The sequence below is a fragment of the Actinia tenebrosa genome, unplaced genomic scaffold, assembly GCF_029948245.1.
Source record: "Actinia tenebrosa isolate PJP-AT-01 unplaced genomic scaffold, QUT_ActTen_1.0 PGA_scaffold12__29_contigs__length_12842862, whole genome shotgun sequence".
Taxonomy (NCBI): Eukaryota; Metazoa; Cnidaria; class Anthozoa; order Actiniaria; family Actiniidae; genus Actinia; species Actinia tenebrosa.
This window is the reverse complement of record NW_028292572.1, coordinates 9,958,702-9,969,969: the sequence shown is the minus strand read 5'-3', so window position 1 is coordinate 9,969,969 and position 11,268 is coordinate 9,958,702. Positions and strand designations below refer to the sequence as shown.

Sequence of the window (11,268 nt, the reverse complement as noted above, 5' to 3'; positions counted from 1 at the left end):
GCACCCGGGAACGTGTGCCTACTTGAACAAAAGCGAAAGAGTTACATCACGGCCTGTGAGAGAACAACAGGCAACCGACTCAGAGTGGGGGCTATGACTTTGAAGTCACCGAGAGTTATTCGAATTTTGTCCAACGAGTGGTGGCTCACTGCCAAATGAATTCTTTCCAAAAAACATGTTCTAATGTTGGATGTTTAGATTTCAAGCTCAAAATGTGGGTACAACGTTTTTATTAAAGGACTCATTGTATATCTAAAAATTAAAACACAAGTCAGCACCCTAAAAGTATAAAACTAACAACGTTGCCGCGGAAACCTTTTTGTTTTTATCAGTTCAAGACTAGGCAAAAGTGAGGTTCAAATTAAAGTAATTATTTCGATTCTTACTGCAATTAGTAACTAAATAGTATTCTTTAAATGCCAATTTTAAGCTTTTAACTGAAGGTAAAAAATTGAATTCAAAGTCGACAAATTGATTTTTTTCTTTTCTCCCTCCATAAAAATCAAGAGGTGAATTGAGTGTCGTGGTGTGTGGAAAAGGTGTCCCCAATTATTGCGAACATGCAAGAACGACTAAACGCTTTTAAAGAAATATATCTATTTTAAATTAAAAACAACTGTTTATTTAAGCTGTTTATTAAATTGGTTGTATGAACACCGGGTGCAATTCTCCGCATTTACGAAAATCGTTCAATCAGAATGCTAGTCCCACCTACGCCCTGTCGATAAACAACACCGCATTGTACTCCTGCCTAGTTTAGTATAGATCATCGAATCGCGAGGCGCATCTGCAAAAATCCAGCTACCGACCTACACAAACTACGTTGGCTGGTAAGTAATAAAATATCTTGATATTAGTTGATTACTACTGTCGATTGTTTAAAAAACTTTCTAATTTTGACGTTAGAAATAAACTTAAAAAAACACAAAAATGAAATTACACACCCCGGTGGGTTTGGAAAAAAATTATCGATCGGCGATGTTAGCATTCAAAACCGATTAATGTCATCATTTTGTTTGGTAAACTTTCTTGCCTTCGTTTTACGATTGCGGATAATTTTTTATCCTTTTTCGATCATGCTGCCTTAGCTAGGGTTTTTGATCAAAATGTTATATAATGAATCATAACTTACTACTAATAATACAATTTTCAATTTTTTCCTTTTGTGTCGGTGTGTGTTTGTTTTTATTTCACAAGTTTTTTTCCAAAACAGTAAACACGAGAATTCAAGTCAATATATAATAGTCGAACATATATAGAATACCAAAGTATTGTATCAATTTTGTGGGGAAAAAACTGGGAAATACAGCGTAGCTACAGCAGAATCTAAGAAGAGTTAGGGTAAGTTACTCAGTAGAAGTTACTATGGGAAAGAATTAATATTTTAAGATCTGCCGTCTTAATTAATTAATCAATTCACTACTGAAGACATTTAACTAAATATCGATGAATACTGAACTGAAGAACTAAAATAACTTTCTGTTACTACTAATGGCGTCGATGAGTTAATGATAAAATTTAAATTTTTAACTTTGAATCAGAAATCACTCTTGGTGGCTTTGGTTAGATAGATGTGGCAGTGCGCCGTGTGGGATGGGCTCGGATATCAAATAAGAACATGCGTAATAAGTAAATTACGATCCTTAGATGAAACGACTGAAGAAGAGTGCCATACAAGCCTTTCACAACTTCAAGTCGCGTAAAAAATGAGCCAGCTCAACTAGAAACTGTGGACAGCTGTTTCGCCCTGTATTGGGCCTCGTCAGCACAGTGTATCTAGTGAGCTGGCAATCCCACGAAAAAGTAGTACTAGATAGATGTGGCAGTGCGCCGTGTGGGATGGGCTCGGATATCAAATAAGAACATGCGTAATAAGTAAATTACGAGCCTTAGATGAAACGACTGAAGAAGAGTGCCATACAAGCCTTTCACAACTTAGTGGCTTTGGGATTAGTTCGAAAGCTCGGTAGTATTTGTTTTCTCTTTATAAATAAAGATTATTGTAGCATTGCTCTGTATTCATTGTTAAAATACACGGTTGGTAAATTTTTTTAACGCGTTAGAAATCACTGGCAAAAGTGTACATTAGGCAAACATTTAACTCTAAAGTCATGCGGCCTTTGACCGTCCGGAGCATTAGGGGAACATTTCAAATCCTTAATTGAAGATGACTCAGTTTTACAAACTTTTCACTGCAATATATTCTAAAAATAGTTAAACATTTCTAGGAAACGACTATAATATTTACTTGTGAAAATGATAACAAGAAATGGGGGGATATATTATCATGTATCATTCAAAACAATATTCCGGCAAGCATACTTTAAGATTAGACTCATTCAAGATTCAAGATAAACTTATTAATGCCAGTAATATTACAGATTTTGATTTAAAAGATATATACGTTTACAAGCTGTAAGGCATAATAGGCTAATTATAACAGAAACCTGAATGACACAATAAGCTATATCACCCACAATATTAAGGTCAGGAATAATAATAATAATAATAATAATAAAAAGAATAATAGTCGAAGTTATGAAATTAGTCAATAATAGAAAAAATTGACTCACCGTATAAAAATAACTGCACTTTATGAGATACGAACACGAAGCAGGTGATAAAGACCCCGCGGCATGACGGGAAATGATACGAACACGAAGCAGGTGATAAAGACCCCAGGGCGTGACGGGATATGAGATACGAACACGAAGCAGGTGATAAAGACCCCAGGGCATGACGGGATATGAAATACGAACACGAAGCAGGTGATAAAGACCCCAGGGCATGACGGGATATGAGATACGAACACGAAACAGGTGATAAAGACCCCAGGGCATGACGGGATATGAGATACGAACACGAAGCAGGTGATAAAGACCCCAGGGCATGACGGGATATGAGATACGAACACGAAGCAGGTGATAACTCAATGTTTAACTCGATGGAGTGGAAGGGAGATATTAAGTGTTATGTTTGGTCACATGACTTGTATCACGCAATATCTTCTTAACAGGAAGTGATAACCAAACATCTATGCAGTCTTTAAAGAAGGCCTTACGGCTTTCAAATGGAGTTTCAGCTTAAAAATACAGTTAAATTAGTTTTAGCTTAAAGGATGCAGTTTTTCACGCTAATCCTTAGCGATGTAGTGGAAGTTTGTACCTTGGGTTGGCTGGTTGGGTTAGAAATTTGAAACGAAATAGCATATTTGAAATTCCTTTTAAAGTATCCTTAGTGTCCGGATCACGAGAAGAAACCAAATTAACTCCATTCGAAATTCCTCAAAACCAAGGCACATCACAGCTGGATAATTGTTCTTTGCTCTGTTTGATTTTCATGCGAAAAGAAGAGATAGAAGGTGGAAAAATTTCAGGTCCAAATACGTGTTTTAGGCAAACCCAGCTAAACAAGGTTTTGGAGGATCTTTTTTTTTCTAGCTTTTTTCTTTTCCATGGAGTAGAACTTGGTGGACTGACGACGCCATGTCTTTTTGACATCGATCTGATTGAATACTACAAACATGCTCCGATTGAAGTCAAAATATCGAGAAAATTAGATGAGGTCGACCATGATTTTCTGAAAGAACTATCTTCATGGCACCCAACCGAAACTAAAAAGGGACCGACCTAGTTAACTTCTCTCTATAAAGAAACGAGTTTTGCAACTTCGGGAAAGAGTTAAACGTCGTAAAACATAAACATACCGGTTGAGAAGTGTAGAAGGTTTTGAGCAAAAATAATTTAAAACATCATACTTACCCTCAAATCAAAATTATTTCATCAACCGAGTATAGTTGAACACAAAATCTTCACTACTGGTTAAACTTTAAACTAACGTTTTACTCTCAAGCGTTTAAAAGGCACTTTTTCTTTTGTAGTTGGTCATCTAAACATTTGCATCAATGCGCTACCGGTGAAATTTGTAAACATGCTGAAAACTGATTGGATGCTTGAAGACACGTGAACCGTATCGCACACTACCTGATCTAGATTATCTTCGAAGCTAAATTCCACAATTCTTTTCGGGGAATCTTTTTACAGAAAAAAAATAAACTAAAACCTTAAATTACTTGTGCACAAACAAAGAAATGTGCGAAAACCAAACACGAAAACTGAGCAGAGTAAAGAGCCGGGGCTAAAAACAGTCTTCACTCTTCATTTTTCTTTTTTTTTATATATATATATATTGATTTTTGTTCACAGAACTCTTTTGATTCTTCATGTTGCTACAACTTCTTGTCATCTTGGCTGTTGCCATGGCTACTGTAGTTACTAGTAACTTCTGTCCAAGTTTCGCGCCTTTTTACAGTGACTATGGTTACGCATTGGTAGATCACGTGATCAAGACCCTACCTCTCTTCAAACCCGATTGTATGTCAGTCTGCCAAGAAACTCTCGCTTGTTTCTCCATCAACATTTACAAACAGAATGGTGGTTTTATGTGTGACTTGAACCGATCGAACAAGAAACAAAGTCCAGGATCATTTGTAGCAAAAACAGGATACGAGTACGCCGAGGCAAAGGTTAGGCTTGTTCTCTATTTTACTACCGGTACCTACACTTCGTAAATGCCTTTATTACCATTATTCCTATTATATAGAACATGAGCTACTGCGTTAAGGAAGACTGTCCAGTCAAAGACGGTAAGTATAAGGTGCTTTCAACCCGAAATTCCAAAAGTTACAAGGCAACGCAGCACACATTCCAAAACACAGCAATCAAATTATTGACTTGATGCGAAAGCGTTGTCAATTCATAAATGTTAATATCACATCAACTCGCACTAATTGATACATCACATCACGTTACACCCACCAAAACACAGCGCACCACGTCATATCACAATAATTCATCAATTATGTCACGCCCACATACCACAGCGCACCACATTACGACATTAATTCACCCATCATGTCACACCCACCATACCACAGCGCACCACATCACGGCATTAATTCACCCATCTGTCACACCCACCATATCGCATCGCTTCACACAACCACACCACACCCCATCACCACAGCACTGCACACACAAAAAAACACTCTACTTTACTGATCACTTTGTTACACTAAACTACACCCCACCCCACCACGCCACACTATAACACACCACACCACACTACAACACACCACACACCACCTCCACACCCTACCACACTCCCATTACACTATTATATATATATTTCTTTTCCCAGCTCTCCCGGGAAATAAGTTCAGATTTAATTCCTCCATCTTCGAATTCTTTGCTGACCGAAAAAACTGGACCAATGCTCGTGAACACTGCCAAGGTCTTGGTGGAGATCTCGCTTCGTTTTCCTCTGAAACTGAACTAAAGTTTGTCCTTGAAACCCTCTTAAGGTCTTTTTTACTCAGTAAGTATAAACTTCATTAAAACGAAAAAAGTACTTTAATAAGTCCATGCAGAATCGGAATTCTTTGGATTCAATTTTGAAGGTTGGCATGTTCACAGGCAGCCCAAACAAGGTTCCTGTGTATGGTTTATAAGGGAATGTATGGGAGTTATGATAAAGTTATGAAAATAAAATGTTTCACTCAACAATTTGCCTCAAAACTTGTTGCAGTTGTTGCTTTTACTTTGTTCAGCCTTCTGGCAACGTTTCAGCGCGATTTGAGGCCGTTTAATGTTTTTTTTTCAAAATCAGCTCTTCTTTAGGTAGAGAAGAGCGGATTTTGAAAAAACCCACTAAATGGCCTCAAATCGCGCTGAAACGTTGCCAGAAGACTGAACAAAGTAAAAGCAACGACTGCAACAAGTTTTGAAGCAAATCGTTGAGTGAAACATTTTATTTTCGTAACTTTATCATAACTCCCATATATTCCCTTATAAACCATACACAGGAACCTTGTTTGGGCTGCCTGTGGCATGTTTAGTTCTTTCCACCTCGACGCACGACTCCCATAACAAGCATAGTTATTGGGGAACTTAAATGTTAGCGAGTCCACGTACTCTAATTCCTGTTGTATATATTATATGCACCACTAATATTCACTACTCACCTTCAAGGGATTGTTTATCTTGTTTTATTTGCATTTCAGCTGCTATTAAAATGTTGTACATGGATGGTACAGACATTGGACTGAGGTAAGTTACTCAATATATACTGACATCAAATAGAACCGAGATATGCAAAATGATAGACTAACTTTTGTCAATCTTAATAAAAATAAAGTGCTCTTATTTTTATTTGAAATCCTTGCTGGAGTGCTTGAGCAAGCTTTCCCTGCTTCTTGGTCTGGTCTATCTTGAAGGTTATGATACCAAAGCTAGGTCTTCTATTGCGCACTGGTGTGTACTAATGCGTACCGAATGCAACCGCTAAGCTCAAAGGTTCGATCCCCCGGACTCGCCACCACATGTAGGTAGAATTATTTGTAGGATCTCTCCTATCCTTCGAGGGCTTTTCTCACGCAGGTATTTCAAAGAAAGATATAGTAAAGAATTGTTACTGAACTCATTTTGCAGCTTGTTTGGTGGCGCAAAATTTCAAGTCAAAGACAACAGACCATCTTTATTTTTACAAAAAGATACGAAAGATTATGCGACCATACCTCGCTTTAATTTCTACACCACTGACCTGACCATTGGATTATGGGTGAATCTGAAATCGGACAATGATAAAATGTATATTCTAAATGACGAAGGTGACTCGGACAAATCTGCGAGGATTTTTTTTGATGATGGACAGCTCAGGGCTGAAATGCAATTTCTCTCAGGTGGCAACAATTTCCAAGGAAACGGGTAAGACTTTAAACTAAGGTTCATGCGACATGCATGTGAGGGCTGAGAAGCTCACGGTACAGGATTGGAAGATTTGTATAAGTGGGGTTATGTTTACGGTTGAAACCAATTCATCAGAACCATATCATTGGTACATTCAAGGAATAACGAAGGTGACCGAGGTGACCGAGATTCTATGTCACGAACAGACGGAATGGTCCCAGTCCTTAAGTGTGTCCTGTGGTGTCGTCATTACGAAACATTACTGAGTGACATATTGTATTGATATCGTCGTATTGTCATTTCAGTCGATTATCAACTAACGAGTGGCATCACTTAGCTCTCACTTGGCACAGAGATTCACGTCTATTTAGATTGTATATTAATGGAATACTCGACAAGCAAGACAAAAGCGGGGAGTCAAATCCAAATCTCAAACCAACAAAAGAACCCTATTTTCTGATCGGGAGAAGATATAGTTCGTCACCAGAATTCAATGGCTGGATAAGTGATTGGGCTGTACTTTCTCAAACGCTCTCAAACGATGAAATCAGTCTACTTAAAGGTAGAGAAGACTTGATGTAGTTGTATATTAGATTCTTTAAAACCGGTCCTTCTCCTTCTGCGCATGCTCGGCCCATCCAAAATTGGCTGACGTTTGACAATAAAATTTCACGCTTACTAATCATGCATATATAAATACAGCCATTTCCAAAAATTATGGGATATCATCCCTGATATTTTTTTCGAGTTGTCTATCACTAGGGTTTTCCGAAAAAAATATCAAGAAAGATATCTCGCCGTGTCTGATATACTTTTGATATACCTTGGGCTTTCCGAAAACATTTTAAGAAAGATATCTCGCCGTGTCTGATATACTTTTGATATACCTGTATGTATATTTGAAACGGCCATAATTTTTGCAAATGGGTATATATATTCATATATTAATAGATCGTTATATTAATGATGGTAATTGAACTGAGTGGAGTGCAATTTGGTCTGAAATCAAACGTTCCCGCTACGCGGTCGTGCTATTTTGTAATCGCAAGTTTGATTTCAGACCAAAATTGCACAACACGAAGTTCAATAGACCCGTTTCGAATTCCAAATTACCGCTGTGTTTTTTGATTACAGACTCATTTGCACAAGGTTATTAGCCTCGTATCAGTGTTTAAATATTCACAAATACCAACGGTAAAGTAAAGAATGCACAACTTCAACAATACAAACACTTTGAAACTCGACGGACCTTGACTGGAACACGTGAATATTCTGCACAAACTCGAGGCTAACCCTGTGCAAATGAGTCTGTAATCAAAAAACACAGCGGTAATTTGGAATTCGAAACGGGTCTATTACCACTTAATCATATCCTTTTTGTAATCATACACAAGAAAAAGACACAATAAAGACTGCAGAATAATCAATTTAATGTAGTAGAAGAACTAAATGCGAACAAAAAAAAACATCTAAAAAAATTTTTTTGTTGATGTTTTTGTTTTATTTTGTTTTATTTTATTGTTTTAAAAAAGTTATTTTTAGGATGCGATTAAGAGCTCCTAAGGATGCCATTTGGGAATTAATCGCACTCCTTTGAACCAATCAGATTGCAGGATTTGGTAGTGATTACAAAAAGGATATGATTAATTACTAAATCCAATTACTGAATTGATTAACTGTTTTTCAGACACACAGTCATCCCAAAACAATTTATAATTACTAACACGCCACAGAATTCAGTGCTCGATTGATTGTGGCTTAAAGCTGTACAAAATTTGTTTTTAGATGGCAAAGCTAACGAGGGGGCCTGGATCGGGTTGAGTGACATCCAAGTAGAAAACAAAATTAAGTGGTCAGATGGAACACCGCTGGTCTACCAGCGTAATAACGACTTGTCCAACACAGATGATAAGGATTGTGGGTATTTGAATGGGAACAGCTCTACAAGCAAATGGGCCATGAGCTTTTGTGAGAAAAACCTGCCCTTCATCTGTGAATTCCATGATAACAGGTAAATGCACGGATCCAAATCTTACCCATCTCAGCTCACTAAGTGATTGAGTCGAGAATCTAATAGAAAACCTTCGACCCCAGTCATAAGCTACACAATGAGAGAGTCGACCCCGTCCGCAGCTACTCACTTGCCACAACCCACGTGTGCCAAGTATTTCATTTATATCTTTGTCTTTTATATTTTTCTAAGGAATGGCTGAAACCATCATCTTCTTGACCAGAAAAGCACTCATGGTAAAAAGCTGAGAACTAATTAATGCGGACACAAACTGTTTTTCTTCTTTAAAACACTTTTGATTTTACTTTCTGCGCATGACCTTATTGACTTCCAGGTTTGATCACAGGAATTCAAGCGTTTTGCGGTAAGGTGATTGAAAGGAAGTTTAGACAGTGTCATATTGGACTTTATTTTACTATTGCACATAGTGCAAACTTCCCTTCCTCTTCAAGGGGAATGGAGAATGAATGGGGAATGAATAAGGAGAGAGAAGAGAAGGGACTGAAAGGGTGAGGAAGATAAAAAAGGAGCACTCTCTTTTCCCCTCTCCTGAACCGTCTTTTTTTAGACTAGTGTTACAAAGCACTTTCTCAGGCAGCACCTTGAGAACACCCACGTAAGGATAGCCGAAATAATAAGTAGGCTGCACAAGATTCATTGTTATTAAAACAAATTAGGTACGAAATGTTTTCAAAACCTTAATCACTGAATAGCAACGATTTTTTTGCCGATTCTTGTCTTAAAAAATCAATAAGCACTGTACTTTGCTTATAATTGTGACCTGGGCTTAGTGGTATACGAAGGGAGGATTGATGCTTATCCAGCGGATAAATTGATGCTGTTATCCAAGAACTTTATCCAGTGGGATAAGAATTATTCGTGGGATAGCGCTATCCACCCTTCGTACAACCAAACCCTGGCGAATGAGTCCAGAAAATCAAATATGTATTATAGCATTACTTATTAGATAATGAATAGAGCAAACTATTGATTTCTCTTGCATGTTTTCTAAACACAAACTAGAACTAGTAGTAAAGGGTTTCTTTTTACAGCCTATTCGGCTGATGAGACAGAGAACCATCTTCGTTTTGCATTAGTAATTTTACAAGTCCTGAATTACGGTTGAACGCTTAAAAGTCTTTTGAAATTGTTGGGGATTGGAACATGACGTTCAATTATTCTACATTCTAAGATAATTGGCACTGATTGTAGTTGTAAAAATTAGAGCAAAGTTTTGTAGGTCTACTGAACTTACTAATTTGTGCAATTTTTTACAAAAGTTTTCACGGATATATGGTATGCACTCTACCAAGACCAATAGCATAACAATATGTATTACTACGGGATAATTAATAAATACATTATACTAAAAAATAAATAAAAAATCAAATGTTTGAATGACCCCAGGGCATGACGGGATATATTTATTCAAGAGCTAGTGTTAATCTTTGTATCTGGTATTCTTGACGCGGGTGTTGAAAGGTTCAAACCAATGCTTTATCTATGGAAGGTAGGTTTACCTACTGATTATATTTTACATTGCATATATTTCAAGAACGTTGTCATCGCTAAAGGCGATAAGCAATAGGCGAAGATAAGCGAAAAGCGATAGGAGATTATTCCAAGATCCAAGAATAGCTGGAATGACTTGTGTTTCTGCTTCTTATTCTAGTCAAGAGTATGGACCTTAGGGTTGAGACTGATTCAATGTTCTTTGTATTCAACGAAACCATTTCCATGTCGGAATGACCTATCGCCTATCGCCTTTGGCGGTGACAACGTTCATTGAAGTAGGTGTATACAGTATGTGTTTTGATTAGGAAACTTGTTCCCATGCACAAAATGATGGTGCACGCTTTTAGAACACTGTATGCCATGGCCTGTGTGCCATGATACAGGCAACCCAGTGAACGTCTATATAGGGCGTCTTGAAATAGGAATCAATTCATAGGGGTCACGGGTGAACAAACAAAGTTCGTTCGAAACTTTTGTTAAATTAATCAGAGTTTCCAAATAATTGAGTGAAAATTAAAATCTTTAGGCCAAAACGATTCGTCTTCAGTGACCCAAATTGTCGTCTTACCCAAGACGAGAGAGAGAGAGAAAACAAAAGAAAAAGAAAGACGGCCGGTTCCGAAAACGTTTCAAAGATACGAGGCAACTTAGTAACAATAAAATGATTTTTTTTTTGCAATTTATAAACAGGTGCGTTGGTACTCATGAATCGTTGGTCAGCTGGCTACGACATGGACAGCGTTGCTATGTAACGCGTTCCTTATATTTATATAAAATAACAGTATGAATAGTATGTGTGGTTAGTTTATGCAGTTAAATATGGATGAATTCATTGAGTTATTATTGGATGTTGGCAAATCAAGAGGCAATTCAAGTCAATTAGCCATATTATTCCAAGTTCAAAAAAAAAAAAAAAAAAATCTTGTTCGAGTGGACATTTTTATGGGACTTATTTTCAAGATGGCGTCTATTAAGGTGGAACCAAACTAATTCAGA

General features: G+C 37.3%; 1 protein-coding gene across 1 annotated transcript; it reads left to right on the top strand.

Moving 5' to 3' along the window:
* Nucleotides 1-763: 763 nt before the first annotated feature.
* On the top strand, nt 764-9,442 carry LOC116298630 (uncharacterized). The gene is made up of 9 exons (XM_031707152.2): nt 764-830; nt 4,206-4,525; nt 4,603-4,645; nt 5,200-5,376; nt 6,062-6,107; nt 6,489-6,764; nt 7,052-7,308; nt 8,532-8,757; nt 8,950-9,442. The coding sequence occupies exons 2-9, from the start codon at nt 4,223-4,225 to the stop codon at nt 8,957-8,959; spliced, it is 1,338 nt and encodes a 445-aa protein (XP_031563012.1). The 5' UTR covers nt 764-830; nt 4,206-4,222; the 3' UTR covers nt 8,960-9,442.
* The last annotated feature ends 1,826 nt before the right edge of the window (nt 9,443-11,268 follow it).